Source organism: Macrobrachium nipponense, chromosome 38 (assembly GCF_015104395.2).
Source record: "Macrobrachium nipponense isolate FS-2020 chromosome 38, ASM1510439v2, whole genome shotgun sequence".
NCBI classification, from domain to species: Eukaryota; Metazoa; Arthropoda; class Malacostraca; order Decapoda; family Palaemonidae; genus Macrobrachium; species Macrobrachium nipponense.
The window spans coordinates 39,994,219-40,010,359 of NC_061098.1; the positions used below are offsets into that span (position 1 = coordinate 39,994,219).

The following is a 16,141-nucleotide window of genomic DNA, read 5'->3' on the forward strand; positions in this document are numbered from 1 at the left end:
GCCCCAACGATGCCCACACCTGTCCGAGGTCATCCTTCGCGGCAACCGCACCTGAGGAGGCAAAAGTCGGGTGATTAGGGGGATCCTCTACCCGTTTCGTTCGCGCGAAGACGAACGGATAGAGGACCCAGAGTACAACTCGACGTCGGGTATCTAGAGCCCTCCTCCACACTCGACAAGTCAGGAGAGGAGAAGGACCTAGAAACCCCCCCCCCCCCCCGAAGGGGAAGGCGCGATACGTGGAAGTTGAGCGGGCGGCAGGAAAGAAGACGAAGTGTCCGTCACCAAAGGAGTCGCGGGAGAGCTTTCCGACGACTCCTTTGCAAGGCCTTCGCTTCTTCCTGCCCTCATACAAAGTCCACTGCGCCTCCGACCAATTATTGCAACATCACATGGCTCGGCTCGGGTGCATTCGCGCCCCAGACACCGAGCACACAAAATATGAGGGTCTATCTCCGGGAAAGAGCGGAACTTCCCGCATTTACGCCCTTCGGTACCCGGCATAGTCTCCGTGGGGTAGCGAGGCAAGGAGATTCCATCATTAATCAAAAACACTTCAAATATTATGAAAAGAGAGAAATGATTGTACTTACAATGAATTCTTTCATACACAAACACAACCATATACTCAAGAAAGCAAACGACGAGAAGCGGGCAGAGAGCGTCGAACACACACGTCCACTCGCTGTGAGGCCGAAAGCAAAAGTGATTTGTTTACCTCCCAGTCGCAGCGCCGCGCGCCTGTCGGACAAGCAGTTAACTACCGAACCCCTTGTTCGAAAGCTTACGACCTATCCAGCTGCCGCGCGTACTAGTTTACTTCCTATTGTAAAAGGACCGAAGGTTTGTATGCCGTGTCGGAACAAACACAACTGATGATTTTTACCCAGTTCTTTACTAAATACAGAGAACCATTAACCCTTGGGTATTGTGGATTATTTAGTTTTGACCTTGCAGATGACAAAAATTTTGTGGCACAACTTTACCATTTTCTTTCCTTAAATATTTTGCACATATCATAGTAGTATAACCTAGTCTGATGTGTATTGACTGAAATGACTGAAAAAAAACAGGTAACATAAACATATATTAAAATCTATACCAACAATAAAATAAAGTACTATGTCAATAAGAACATTTCTACTCTTAAATTTCATACCTTTAACTTCACAAGGGGATTTTTCCATTGTGGATTACCTGCTGGTCCACTACGTAAGCCTCCTTTCCCAGCTGCCATACAGCCTAAAAGGTCAGCTGCATTTGCCAGAAGGCGAGCTGTTGAAGCACGAGGAACTCGTAGCTCTCCATGTATAGCATTTATAACTTCTGTTACATATTTGTGGTCTCCTGAAAAATATTTTACGGCGCAGTGAAAAATAGCTTTTAAAGTGTAAAATTTTATTTATCTATGCATTTAAACAACTGTCACAAATTATACAAATCCCAACACTCCTGAGATGCTACTTTTGGTAAGAATAAGTTATCTCCTCCACCAAAAGAAAAACATTTAAATCTAAAGCTTATCAAGATTATAAAAGACAAAGTTTACAGACAATAAAATTCAAAGACATGATTGTTTTAAAGCGATTGACAAATAAAAACATTAAGATTAAAGTATGTTCACTTTAAAGGTGGTTGTCTCCTCAATTTGCTACAGTACTTGAACAGGAAACCTAAAACTGCCAGATGCCTTTGGCACATTAGCCACATGACCATCCGCGAGGCAAGCAACCTCCTCAAAGATATTATTGAAAACCAAATGGGAGGCACCTTCTGAAGTCCACTCCCCCACCACCCTTGAAGGGGATAAAATGTCTAAAATAAATCAAATTGAATGCATGAATAAGCAAACATTGTAAAATATCATCAATGAATTATAAAAATGAAAGTATAGACATGCTGTTAACCCTTAATAGATGGATACAGTGCTCCCCAATTTTATGCGGGAATAGGTTCCAGAACCTGCCACAGAAACACAAAAAATGCGGAAATTCAAAAGTCCCCTCTAAAAATGTTTATAACTGGCTTATAACTGCCAAATACCCAGTGCCTGTTAAAGTAAAATGCTTGTTAACTGTCCATTTTAACATTTCACTGCCTAAATTGATAGTTTAAACAAAAATATACCTTAAATTATCATACTAAAACAATTTAATATCATTTCAAATAAAATTCCACCCCAAACCATTATCATAAAGAACCCAGAGTAACCTTACATTACAGTACTCTTCCTACTACTATTACTCAGTAGGCTATGCGTATATGCCCTTGAAATGCCTATAACTGCCTATTTTAACAGTTCATAGCCAAACTTGACAGTTCAAACAAAAATATACCTCAAAATATCATCCCCTAACATTCTTATATTATTTTGGAGTCATGCTGCAAAATTATGTAACAGCCGACAACTGTTATTCTTAAGTGTCCCCTACCATTCAGATGTACGTTTTCTTCTGCCTAAGTAACTTTGTGCACTGATCTGTGTTTACATTTTATGCATATTGATATTTTCCCATGTAGTAAGATGATTTTGAAATGATATTTACTGTGGAGGTACGTATTTTAGGAATGTACTACAGTATTGTACAGAGCATATCTAAATTACATGGGTGGTTTAGAACGACAGGACACTTACGTTACAGTACTCCAAACAGAAAGCAAGGTTTTTTACTTCATGTTAGCATTTTCGTGATTACATACAAATACATTTATGATAAAAAAAATGATTTACTAAAGTAAGTTCTTGGTTTACATCGTATTGTGGTTAGTCACTGCCACCTCCCATAAATTTATTAAAAATTCTTTTGACATACCTATCTCTCTCTCTCTCTCTCTCTCTCTCTCTCTCTCTCTCTCTCAGTACACATATAGTACTTTAAAAAGAGTTCACAGCAACATATCTATAACATATTACACTGGACCCCCTGTATTTACGCACTCCGGATTTGCGGACTCACATATTCATGGATTTCTCTTAGGAACATATCTACCCATGATTCACTGGACATTTGCATATTCGTGGTATATTTCTATGAAAAATATCCACAAATTACTGTTTTTTTTAAATCAATTTCATCATAAAATTCACTTTTTGTGATAACACTATTAAAAAACCAAGTACAGGCAGTCCCCAGCTTATCACAGGGGTTTCATTCTTGAGACTCGTCGTAAGCCGAAAATTGTTGTAAGCCGGAAAATCGTCAAAAATTCTAAGAAAACCTTACTTTTAATGCTTTGGGTGTATTAAGAACTACGTAAACTGCATTTCTATTGCATTTTTCATCAAAATAACATTCAAATATTGATTACTTTGCATTTTTTGAGTCATTTCTTCAGTCAGATTGGTGTCGCAAGCGTCGTAACCCTGGAACATGCGTCGTAAACCTGGAAACAATTTCTGATGAATATAATTGAAAAGCGGTATAACCTTGGAATGTCGTAAACCGAACCCGTCGTAAGCCAGGGACTGCCTATACATATAGACATTTTTAGTGGGGTTTTCTCTAGTTTTAACTAACAAAATAGGCAGTTTTAAGCATTTCTATAAGGGTTTCACCTATTTGCAGGGGGGTCTGGTACACATCCCCCGCGAATAAGAAAGGAACACTGTATTTCACTTACAGAATCCATTTTTTTAAATTTTTTATTGATATAATTTAAAATCCATCTGAAACTCTTACATAGGCATCTTAAAACATCCAGGCTTCTCTCTCTCTCTCTCTCTCTCTCTCTCTCTCTCTCTCTCTCATTGAAATAATGAAACATAAATTATTGTATCACAAACTTTTATGTACAAAATTAAAAATAATTCCATCAATAAATTAGTTTCTTACAGCAACTAAATTATTTTCATAAATAATTCTTTCGGTAATAAATGTCATCAGCTGATTCTCAGAGCATAACTGTATTTTGCTGTATTTATACATCAATATTACAGTACAATACTGTAATTAGTACAGAAACTAATTCTTTAAAAATAAATGTACTATTAATTCACGAAATAACAGGTTTTGACGCAGGCAAAGCCTATTTTTGGTAGTCGCTATTGAGTTCTCAAAGGATTACACTTTCCACGGTCCATCCAGAGCTCCATGGTGACCAGATTAATGTTAAAGAATTCTTTTAACTGGTCTTGTGGCCGGTTATTGCATCATAGTGATAAACATTGTAACACGTGATATTGTGTCATAATGATAAACAATATAACATGTGATAGAGTATAAATGGACTCGGAATATGAGGGCACTTTCTATAAACCTCAGTGAATGCTAATACCCAGTTTACATACGTCAAAACAGCAAGAAGGGCTATGTGCATATGTACCGTCATATTGTTTACATACAACCAAAATCCAACCAAGATGCCACTCCTTTCTGTTGGTCAATGCAGGATGATCCCTTACTAGTCTAAGGGCTGGAGGGAGGTCTGTGTGCACGAGAGAGGCAGTGAGTTACTCTTCAGATTTGATAAATATAGGGTCTTGGCTTTAAAAAAAATTTTTGGGTAGACTTCTGGGAAGGTGGGCATTCTCTTGTAATAGCCGTTTGAAAATTACACATCTGAATGAAATTTTCCGCACAATTGCATCTGATGAAAATTGAGTTTTCCCTGTACCCCATGCTCTAATTTACCAAGAATGATGATCCCAGTGTCTAGACATATTTTTGGGTCCATGAAATTCATTTATATCATTCAAAAGTAAGATAAACAAATTCCAAGGGCTCATTTCAGGTATTCAAAGTTGCTGAATCACATTTCTATGGTGATTTACATTCTATGCTTAGTGTTCTGTGTGAATTTTCATATTTGTGCTGTAAGATATCAAGTAATTTACACTTAAATTAAAAATCAAAGTCTCATTCTATCGCATGGAAATTTCACTGTAATCAAAGATCAGGCAGATTTAAAGCTTCAAATGTGGAAATTATATATCTCCACCAAGACTTTTTACTTGAAGGCTAGTCACAAAATCTAGTGCAAAGGACACTTTTCTGTTTGCATTTTTTACACCCCCAGCGAACTGTGTATTCTTCTGGAAAAGGGTTGTGCCAAACAATAGGAAGTAGCAACTCATTATCCTGCACATATCCACATGATTTTGGATCTGGCTTGTCAACAGAAGTCTCAAACACACAGGATTTCCTTAGTTGCAATGCATGCTCTGAGACTGTGAGCCTTGATCGCTTCTCTAATTGGAGGCAATTCATTGCTCCCCTTGCTGTGGAAATACAAATGAGACCGCAACACATTCATTGTCTGAACTGCTGTACCTTTCCTGAGAACTTGACCCAGGTATGCCTAAGCTTTTGCCAAACTTTCAGACAATTTTGGCTCATGGGTTTGCCTTGAGAGTGACTGGTTTGGTTCCAACTTTGCTGGCATTGACACTTGCAGTAAACCAAGCTGTACAGTTATAGTATAAATAGGTAAGAACCTTGTTGAGTCACCAACACCACATCTGACCCACAATTACTTGAAGGGTGGAGAAATTATATAAAAGGAGCATGATGACATTACTGTCTGGTGAATGTACTTCAACGTGGCCAATGTTGTACTTCAGGGAGTTTGCAACATGCAGAGCAATTCTTTCATCAGCTTCCTCCATGTGGGAATGAAGTTCAGACATTTCCACTACTCTTGCATTAATTGTAGACTTACATGATTTCTTATGTTTGATTTTACCAGCCACCTATTGCTGTGTATTTGCCACAGAAACAGCTACTGCCTCATGCAACAGGACTTCCAGCTTCAGTTTGTTCTTTGAAGACCTCCAGAACATGTTCATATCCACTGGAAGAGGTGGGTCTCCAAGAACTTCACTTAGTTCTATTGGACCTTGTGTTGATTTTCATTTCCTTTCCCAGTCTTTGATGGAGTGGAGATCATAGGAGTCAAAAACAGTCAAGTAATAGGATCCAATACCTGTTTGGCCAATTTGGGGCTTAAGTAAGCTAGTCCTTAGTAGGTTAGGAGTTTGTTCCACACCTAGAAATCTGGATTAATGGAGGAACAGGGTATAAAGTCCTCCATTTGTACCAGTCTTGTAGAAAGGCACCTCTTGCCGTTGCTTGCCTAGCAGTTTGTGATTTTCATATGTGGCAAACAGGTCCACTTCCATTTGTGGAAGGATATTGACTATTTTCTGAAAGAGTGGTTGTCTAACTCTACTCTGTTGAGGCTGTCTTTTTCTTTGATAGAGAGTCTTACTATTACATTGAGAGACCCTGTAGGGTGAACTGCAGACAACTACCACTTCTTTTCTTGCCCCATCAAAGGATGGCCAGCATTACCATATTGAGAGGAGGCAAGTATCATTCAGACATCTTTATGTAGGACATTGCAGTCATGTTGTCTAAAACCAACCAAATGTCTTCCTTCTGGAGGTTTGAGCTTTTTGAGAGAGAAAAAGACAGCCATCAACTACAGGAAATCGATACGACAATTCCTCAGAGTAGCTGAACACCTCCCTGCCAGTGCCACCTGACGATCCTGCCAACATCCTCCCAACCTGTCAACAAGGCATCTGTGTGTATTGTCATTCATACAGACTGAGGAGCCACGGTGACCTGTATCGACAGAGATTCTTTCCGGGATCAAGGTTGAAGTATCTCCCAACCTTATTTAATCTATTAATGAGGTTGGTCTCACATCTTTGTTGCATTCGATGGCTAGAATTTGTTCATATTCATTTCTTGTAATCCGAGTAAATCCGAGTATGGGATCTAATATTGATGCAAAATGCAACAAGCCAGTAATACGTTCTAACTGGCATTTAGAAACTCTAGGCTGAGCAAAGCCCGTTTTGAGTATGATGGGGAGACTTAAAATTATACACTTAGCTTCAAACTTATATGATTTCATGAACCTCGGTAATGAAATTAATAAGCAAAGAAAATTCTTGGACCTAGCCTATCATGAATCATAAGAGGAACCAATGAAATAAGCCGATTACGGCTTTTCACTCACAGTAAATCATTTCTCTACAGTCTAAGCTAAAAAAATTTCAATTGGAACTTAAAATTAAGCACCTAGCTGAATCAATAAGTGAAGAAATGACTTCTCTGAGTTCTGGTTTCTCAATGACCAGAGAAAGGAATGGTATCTTGGTCGGATTTTGGTAGTATGTAAACAATATGACGGTATGTGTGTACAGCCACTTCTTCTCGCAGTTTGGGCGTAGGTAAACTGAGTATTAGCATTCGCTGAGGATAATAGAAAGTGTCCTCTTATCCTGAGTCCATTTATACTCTATCACATATTATAATATTTATCATTATGACGCATTACTTGGCCAAAAGACAAGCTAAGAGAATTCTTTGACATTATTCTGGTCACAGAGAGCTCTGGATAGACCATGGAAAGGGTAATCCTTTGAGGACGAAACAGCAACTACACTATAAAAAAAAATATGTGAGAGAGAGAGGCAGTACATGTCCCCCTTGAAGTCAAGTATACACAACTAAATCATACGCTGCCTAGAATTAATGACTGAGCAAATCTAAAAGTTTCCATTAATAAATTCATTGGCTATAGAAGTAATGGAACCTCTTTCCCGCCAAATTTCTCCAATTCGATGGCACATAATACTGACACTCACCATGAGGTTGTGAGGACCAAAAAGTAAGACAAGTAGCTCTGTTTTCTTACAGACATACATTTAAAGATGATAAGACATACAAATACTAATGGAATTACATGAGTTATACATTGGCGGAAAGGCCTTGGAACGCTCTATAGAATGGTTAAAGGAACAATGCAGCTTGATGATCAGATACAATAAAAAATAGGGAAAAGCATTGTCCTTTCAAATACTCGCCCCCCCAAGACAATTATTATGGAATAATGATTGGATGAAAAATATCTTGAGGCAGGAGGTGACCCCGTGTCCTTGTGATACTTGTCATGGGGCGCTATCGAATATCGAGCCCTTCGGCGTTGCTGCCCGACAGGATACCTCCCCTGGCGGTTGCCTGGGGGTTCTACTGTTAGCTGAGGATGACCAAGACTGCGGAGGGAGCTGCATTGTGTGCAGTGGCAGTGTGGGACGGGCCGTGGGGACCCCCAAGTGCAACGGCAGCGTAGGTTGGGCTGAAGTCCCCAGCACGGCAGCGGCATCCGGGAGACAGAGTGGAACCACAGTGAGCAGCGGCATCAGCAGGTCGAGGAAGCCCACAGGGAGCAGCATCGGCAAGCAGAGGAAGCCCACAGATGCGGCAGCGGTGTCGGTGGGCCAAGGACGACTACAGGCAACGGCGTTGGAAGAGTGAGCAGGTCCACAGGTGTGGCAACAACGTCAGGCAGGCTGAGCAAGCCCCAGGAGCAACGGCAGAGTCGTGGGGGTTGAGGAGGCCCATGGGCAGCGACGCATTGGGTCAGGAGGTTGCCTGGGGACTCGTAAGGGAAGAACCGAGGCCTGTAGGTTCGGTGGGTCGAGAAGGTATCTGGCGTCCCCTGGTTGAGGCAAAGGAGGCTGCGACTTTGATTGGATGTTTCTAGACAGCCGCTGGATTTTGTGTTGGCTGACCAGCTACCCATCCTCAAAAAATACCAAAACACGCTTGGAAGCTGTGCCGTGATGGGTCCGTTGATAGCATTGGTGTCATCCTCGTAATGGAGCTTTCAGAGACCTAAACTGTGGCGTCATATTGAGTCCGCTAAAGGTTCTCTGAAGGTGCGTGGCCGTAATTAGTCCGTTAAAGGCTAGGCCTAAACCGCTGATTCACCGACTTCGGGTGGTCACCAGTTGTGAGGACCAGAGAGTAAGACAGGTAGATTTGTGTTTTCTTACAGACATACATTTAAAGATAATAAAACATACAAAATAATGGAATTACATGAGTTATACATCATCGAAAAGGCTGCGGAATGCTCTATAGAATGGTTAAAGGAACAACGCGGCTTGATGATTAGATACAATAAAAAATAGGGAAAAGCGTTGTCCTTACAAGGTAATCCGTCCACGTCTCAAAACCTGTTGTTACTTGAATGAGAGTATCCGTCCAATTAAGTTATATATACAATGGAAAAAAAATACATTTTACTAATATTTTGTTGTTTACATTAATATTAATATCTGAAAATTAGTAAATTTTTTATCATACAAAATGTATTTAAAAAAAAAAAAACCTTAAAATACAGTAATTAGTGAATATTGCTCTACAAAAAAATCTGCAAATAGTGAATTTTCCACTATTTGTATGGATTATGTTCACAAAAAAATCTAACTGGAGCTGCAAATGCTGAACCACAATATAGTGGGGGTTCACTATACCGCAGTACTCTAACTGGACAAAGTAGCATTTCATTTCGATCACCACCTTTAAAGTCCTCTAGGAAGGGGATAAAAAAGGACACAAATCTGGTATCTGGGACTGATGGACTCTTGAGTTTTCGCCAGGAATTCTGGGGTGCACTCAAGCATAACAGATCTCCGTCCCTCAAGTGCTTAACATCGAAGGAAAGGCCATAAAGCTTGCCTACTCCCTTCACTGATGCAAGGGCAAGGAAGAAAATGGTCTCAAAAGTCAGATCCCTTCCCAATGACTTGTACAGCCTCAAACAGTGTACAAGTCAAGCTCCTCACCATAATAGTCACTTCTCACTAAGGTGGTCTGAGTTCCCTGAGTAAGCAAGACTGTTCAAATATTCTCGAAAGCATGCAAATCTCCCACGAGGATGAGAGATCTAACCTCCTTCATCTGAAGGACTTGGCCAACGGCAGCTCTATAGCCCTTGATGGCCAATACTGAGAGAAGCTTCTCCCATCAATGAAAGATAAGAAAATGTTTCTTGCTTACTGAAGAGTAGCTCTGACCGGAGAGATATCCAGCTCTCAGAAGTCACTGGATAGTCTCCAGGTGTGAAGTGCCATCCCTTCTGCTGCCTCTGATACCTCTCTATGTGCAGTAGGCATAGCAGGTTGCATGTGGGAATCTCTCTCAATACCTCAGAAAGTAAAGCCAGCAGATCCAGATACCACTTGGTATGTGGCCACCTGGGAGCCTACGGGGTAATCCTGAGATTTGCGGTGATCATGACCCTGTTGATCACCCATCAAAACAGACAGAATGCAGGGAATGTGTAGGCCTTCAAATTGTCCCATTAGTGCTAGAACGTGTCCATTATTGCCACCCATGGGTCTGGTACAATTGAGTAAAACACTGACTACTCTCTGTTGTATTGGATTGCATCTTCCCTCAGCACATGCATTCGAAAACAGAAGAATCTCAGGAGGGGAAGTGCCTAATGGCACTCGTAATAAGAGGTTCCTGTCATCTAGTGACCAAGCAAAGTCTTTCCTTCCTTCCTCTGAGAGAGAGATTGGGAAGAATGAAGGATCCCTTGGAGAATGAAAATTCTTTCATGCTCCACTGAAGGGAATGAAGGTGAAACTGCACATGAGGGACCAGATTCTTCAAGATGACATGTGAATGAGAACGACCGGCCACTGCCGAGCTGGTTGTTCTTGATGAAACAGTTCAATGGTGAGGAGTGGCAGAGACTTGAAGGATACTAGATATCCTACCTAAAGAACATCCACTGCCCAGCTGTCCACTCCGTATAGCTGCCATGTTGACCAGTGCCTTGACTGGCTACCACTGCCCTCCCCCCTACACCTTCAGACATGAAGAGGAAGGGCCAGCCTGACAAAGTTGGGCTGCAGTGCCATGCAAAGAGCCAGCAGTCTTGGACAATGACTGATGGACCAGCATGTCATTATTCCTGACATAAAGTCTGTCTACTGCAGCCTCCACCTTTCCTCAAGGAAAGAGGGAAGTGGAACCCAATGCCGACTCTGACCCGACCAACCTAGAGACCTGAGATAAAACTGCGTCTCGCCTCTTGAGCGCCAGGTTCGCCCACAGGTTAGCTGTCTGGTGGACTAGGTAGGTGATACCCCTACCTCCAACAGCATTTTTAATGAAATCATCAAGAAATTTATTTAAGGTACGTATTGTGATACCTTAAATATTCAAATGGTGAAATATTTGTAGTGTGCAATTCATATCAATTCCCGATCTGCTTTATAAATGTTATAATAAGTGACATGCTTGACAGGATTATTTTGTAATAATAAATTTAATACTGGGAAATATTCATTGGTGTACAAGTCATCAACATTGTTGACAGAGTGAATATGTATGATACATTGTTGGGATATGCATTTTTGAAGAAAAACAGGGTAAAAGTATACCCCGAACAAGAAATGATAGAAATACAGGCAGTTCCTGGTTATCGGTGGGGGGTTCCATTCCCAAGGACTTGATGATAAGCAAAATTTACCATTAATGCTTATGGCATCGATAAGCAGATTATTTTACTGATAACTGATTAATGGCACCCCTGTTTGGTATGTATTGGTGCCATAACTCTATTATCATCACCGATAACCAGAACTCGGTGCATTATTTCACCGAAAATAACGATTTTAAGTTTAAAATGGTTCCTGGAGTAGAGGTCTATGCAATGGAGGGCATACAATTGCTAAGAGATTTGGGGAGTGTGTGGAGTGTGAAAGTAGGGTGGAGAACCAATATTGGAATTGGTGCAGAGTTTGGGTGAAATGTTCGTGTTGGATGGTAGCTCTGCGTGTTATGAGATAAAGCCCATCGCACATGTGTTTGATGTAATTATGGATGTAAACGACCTAAAGGTGTGTGTACAGGTGTGTGGGGATGTGAAAAAGAAGTGGTGGAGAGGCATACATCTGGGTGATAGATTGGGAAGCTTGAGAAGTGTGGTCAATCTGAGTAATGATAAGCAGGTTAAGGGATATGATGTGATGGCTGAAGGGGAAAAGTCAGAAAAGTGGAGTAAAGAAAAGGTTAGGGAAAAGGTGAGGTTGAATGAGAAGTTGAGCGAGGAAGAGAAAGAGCAGGTGTATAAGTTGTTGTGGGAAACAAAGGCTGTGTTGAGTCAAGGTGATGAGGACTTTGGGACAGCTAGGTTGCTGGAATTCCATTATATGGCTGACTGACGATACACTGATTTATCAGATACCTCAAAATTTCCCAGCTCTGGTAACACGAGAGATTGAAGAGTAATGTGAAGAGTTAGAAAGGATAGGAGTGATTGAACCCATTAAGAGTGCTTGGAATAATCTAATTGTGCCCGTAAGAAAGCCTGATGGGAGAGGGTGAATGTGCATTGATTATCGGGAGAGTAAATGAGGTGACAGTGAAAGAAAGATTCCCTAGTGTCTGGCTGTGTGTACAATATGCTTGGGATGAAAGTGTTTAGCAAGATGGAACTGGTAAGAGGGTATTATCAGATGCCAGTGGCGGAGGACTGTAGACTAATAACCACCTTCTCGACTCCAAAAAAACAGTATGTTCTGCAATCTCAGTTTTGGATTGGCAAATGGGCCAGCTGCATTTCAGAGAGTGATGAATGTAGCATGTAGAGTTGAGCGGTTTTCCCCATGAATATGTGCTAGTGTTTCTTGATGACATTTTGGTGGAGAGTAAGACTAGAAGAGCATAAGAGATTGGTGCGAGCAGTGTTGAAGAAGTTAGAAGGGGTGGGAGTGAAAGTCTAAGTGAGTAAGGGTGAGTGGTTCATGGATGAAGTGGAGTTTTTGAGCCATTAGATAAGTGAGTCTGATGTACAAAAGATAGAAAGGTTTGTAGAAAAATGAGAAAGTTTACCCCCACCTACGAGTATGTGAGAGTTGCGTGGATTTTTGGGGTTTGTCGAGTTTGGAAGAAAGTTTGTGGAAGATTATTAGGGGATTTCAAACCATTATCAGAGTGACAGGCTGTAGGAAGAGTGCTGTTGTGATATGGGATGAAAGGATGGTGAAAGCATTTGAGAAATTTAAAGAAATGGTAAAGGATGAGGAGTTGGCTTACCCTTACTATAGTGGTGATGTTAGTAGTTTAGAAGTGTATATGGATGCGATTGGAGTGTCGATGGGTGGGTGTTAGATGCAGAATCAAGTGGTGAATGGGACTGAAAGGGATAGAATCATAGCATATGTAAGTAAGGCATTTAGTTCAACAGAGCAAAAGTACTTGACTGTTGAGAAAGAGTTGGCTGCATTGCGGTTCTGTGTGAAAGCTTTGCGACCGTTTCCGTATGGTGTGAGGTTTGCGGTACGTACAGACCACCAACCTCCAGCGTATCTGCAGAGAATGAAAGGAGTTGATGCTAGGACTGCACGAATGAATGGGGGATTTAAGTGATTTTGATTTTGAAGTGGAGTACATCCTAGGTAAGAGGAGTGTTGTTCCAGACATGATGTCTAGACTACCTGGGGAAGGGAAAGATGAGAAAATAAAAATCATAAGACCAGAATATCTGCCGAGAATTGGTAGTAGCACATGAGAGTTAACCCTTAATGGATGGATTGATACTCGGGAGTAGTAATAACAGGTTTGGGGTGGTAGACGGAGTGATCCTGTAGATAAACAATATTAAGCGCCATTAATTTGGAAAGGGTGGGAAAAAGGTGCCAATACTTATATAGCATATAAATTCACAAACGGCAACTTTTACAATGGCTAAAATCACGAACTGAGCATCTCAGGACTTTAGTTCATCATCTCACTTCAAGGGGGAATATAATACGTCACTGTTTCACATGACGTCTTTTTGTAAATTTGCTCATAAATATACCAAGGGGTTGCTGTTGGCTTTTTCTTGTCTTTTACGATAGTATGTCAGTTGTAAATGTAATTTTACAAAAAAAGGGCAAAGAAATTAATATGCCAAGAATTTGTTACTGAATTTACTCCTTATCTGTTTTAATATTGTGAGCAGTAATTTGTGAACAGTAATTATAATTTTACAAAAAAATTAAATAATTTATTAGAAAAAACATAAATAAGTTGGTAAAATTTACAATTGTCTTGTAAAAGACACACCACAAGGGGCTGTAAATAGACATTTTCCTCTTTCCATTGACGTTCATCTTCCTCTTTCCATTGATGTGTTTTTTTCCTGTGGGATCAAGAATAGTTCAGGTCCTGAACCCTAGGCCTGTCTGGCTCCTGGCTCCTGGGAAACCCCGAGGAGGTGTAGGGAACAGCATAGAGATCCTGAGCAACCTTGCTCAAACTGCCATAGACCAAAGTCCCAGCAGGTGAGCAAGGCTATGGGCAGTCAACAACCTACAGTGATGATTTCCATGTGGGTCCCAATCACATGAACGTGAACAGGGGCTATCCCACAAATGTGCTCCAGTCTCTTTGAAGGCGAAGTTTGTAATGAAGAAGATGAGTGGGTGGGGGGGGCCTCCTCTTGTCTTGCCCAAGTGAGTGGGCCGGTAGGCTGGTTTCACTGTTCAGGGATCCCTGAGGGGCTGCTCTCTCCAGAGAGTGGGAGGAGAGTGAGTGGGTGTCTGCTCAATTTCTACTCACTTTCTCTCCCTGGGCCATGCTGGCAGCAGGATCTGGGTCCATAGACCTGGGACCCTTACCGGCCTGGGAATGTGAGCTTCTGGGGCCAGGCAGTGGTTGCTCCCGTTCATTCGGCAAAGAGAGTGGCAGTAGTACTGCTGGCAAGATTCCAGGTAGCTTTCTATGTGGGGGAAAGCTGACCACTAAGAGCCCTACAGAACTTCTTACAGATGGGAGGGGCAACCTTCTTTACCTCAGCTTGCTAGCTTTGGAAGAAGGAGGGGAGGAGGTAACAGCACTTGATGATGATGACAACTTCCTACTCCTCTTCTTTGATAATTTCTTGCTGGGGCCAGCTTTCAACAGCAGGGTGTGGAGGAAGACATCACGAAGGGCAAATAAAGTAAATGGTAAAACATCTGTGAGCACATCACCCATGGGGTATACGGTGTCACTAGAGCTGTAGTGGTGCTCCTTGAGCCAGTGGATACCATAACCAAAGAAGTCGTCACAGTTACAGATGATGCAGTGACAGCAAGGCCTTTTCCTGCTTTCAATAGATGGATTAAACCAGACACTCGGCTCTCACAGGAGGCCAAGGGAGGGTCACTACTCCCTAAGCCCCTAGGGCTCCACAGCACCTGGAACAAAAGTCACATTAGGAGAGGCAATCTTCGCCGCACAGAGTGTCCTCCAGAGGACAACTCCGAGCGAAAAGAAATCACTGGAAAGGAACCAGGCTGGTCATCTTCTCCCATTTGGTGACTACTGATGAAGCAGCAGGAGTCAGCAAAGGGGAACCCACTCCCTTAGGAGTGGTAACACAGGAAGGAACCAGACAGGATCTTTGACGTCACCAGTGGAGTATTGCATCGCAATGACACCAGAGAAACTTTTCCCTCTTGCTTCACTTTCCCAGCAAACTTCACCCACTATTCAGAAAGCAGACCCAACACTTAGTACAAGGGCTAGATTGGTTGCAATCTTCCCTACATCCTACGACACATAAGGTATGAGGGTCAACCTCATAAGAGGAGAGGAACCGATTGCAAGGCCTGTCCCCCCCTAGACAATGCCTAAGGTTCAGAGGTTTCCTTTCCAAAGGCAGTTGTAAATTAGCAGTTTACATGATAAATCAAATAATAAACAACACAATCAACTTATATTTAAAGAAAAAACAAAGAAAGAAAAAAAAACTGCAGTCAGGCACATAGTGCAGCAGATGCCTGTAAACAACAGCTGCCAAAAGCAAAGTGGAGTGCAGACTGACGTGTGGGCGGGGCCTCACGTTATTAGGTAATGACCTTGTTTGAAAGCTAAATGGCTGCTCAAGTTTGCTTTCACAAGCTATATCTTATGTACACACTAAAGGTTTGTATTCGTGTAGGAACAAAGGTAAATTGGATCTAGTTGCAGTGATTGCAGCTTTGCCTGCTTTATCAGTATCTTTACTGCATAAATGTGCAAGGGCCTGACATTTTCCAGCATCTATACCAGCTTCACACATTTTATGGAATGAAAATTCATTTTGTTGAACAAATTGATTATTAGTACAATATTTCTCAGTGGATTCTAAAGCACTACCAGTTACTGAAAACTACAAATTTCTGTGGTGGCATGTTTTTAATAATATTAACTGCTGACAATGTTCCAAGGCAGTTTTGCTGTGAAAAGAGATACAGTACTGTATAAAGTAAATTGGCTTGATAATGTGTCACCTTACAGCAGAGGAAGTTTACATTTGACTGTACGTATATATAATATGAGAGTCTTTGTCATATGTTCTACTACTTGTTGCTTAT

General features: G+C 41.4%; 1 protein-coding gene across 3 annotated transcripts in view; it reads right to left on the minus strand.

The window, feature by feature from the left end:
- Positions 1–16,141, minus strand: part of LOC135209719 (L-fucose kinase-like) — a 262,617-nt gene that overhangs the window by 73,545 nt on the left and 172,931 nt on the right. For all 3 annotated transcript variants that reach the window (XM_064242480.1, XM_064242482.1, XM_064242481.1), the window contains one exon: positions 1,160–1,347. In XM_064242480.1, the coding sequence (XP_064098550.1) occupies positions 1,160–1,347 (188 nt within the window). The remainder of the gene's footprint in view (positions 1–1,159; positions 1,348–16,141) is intronic.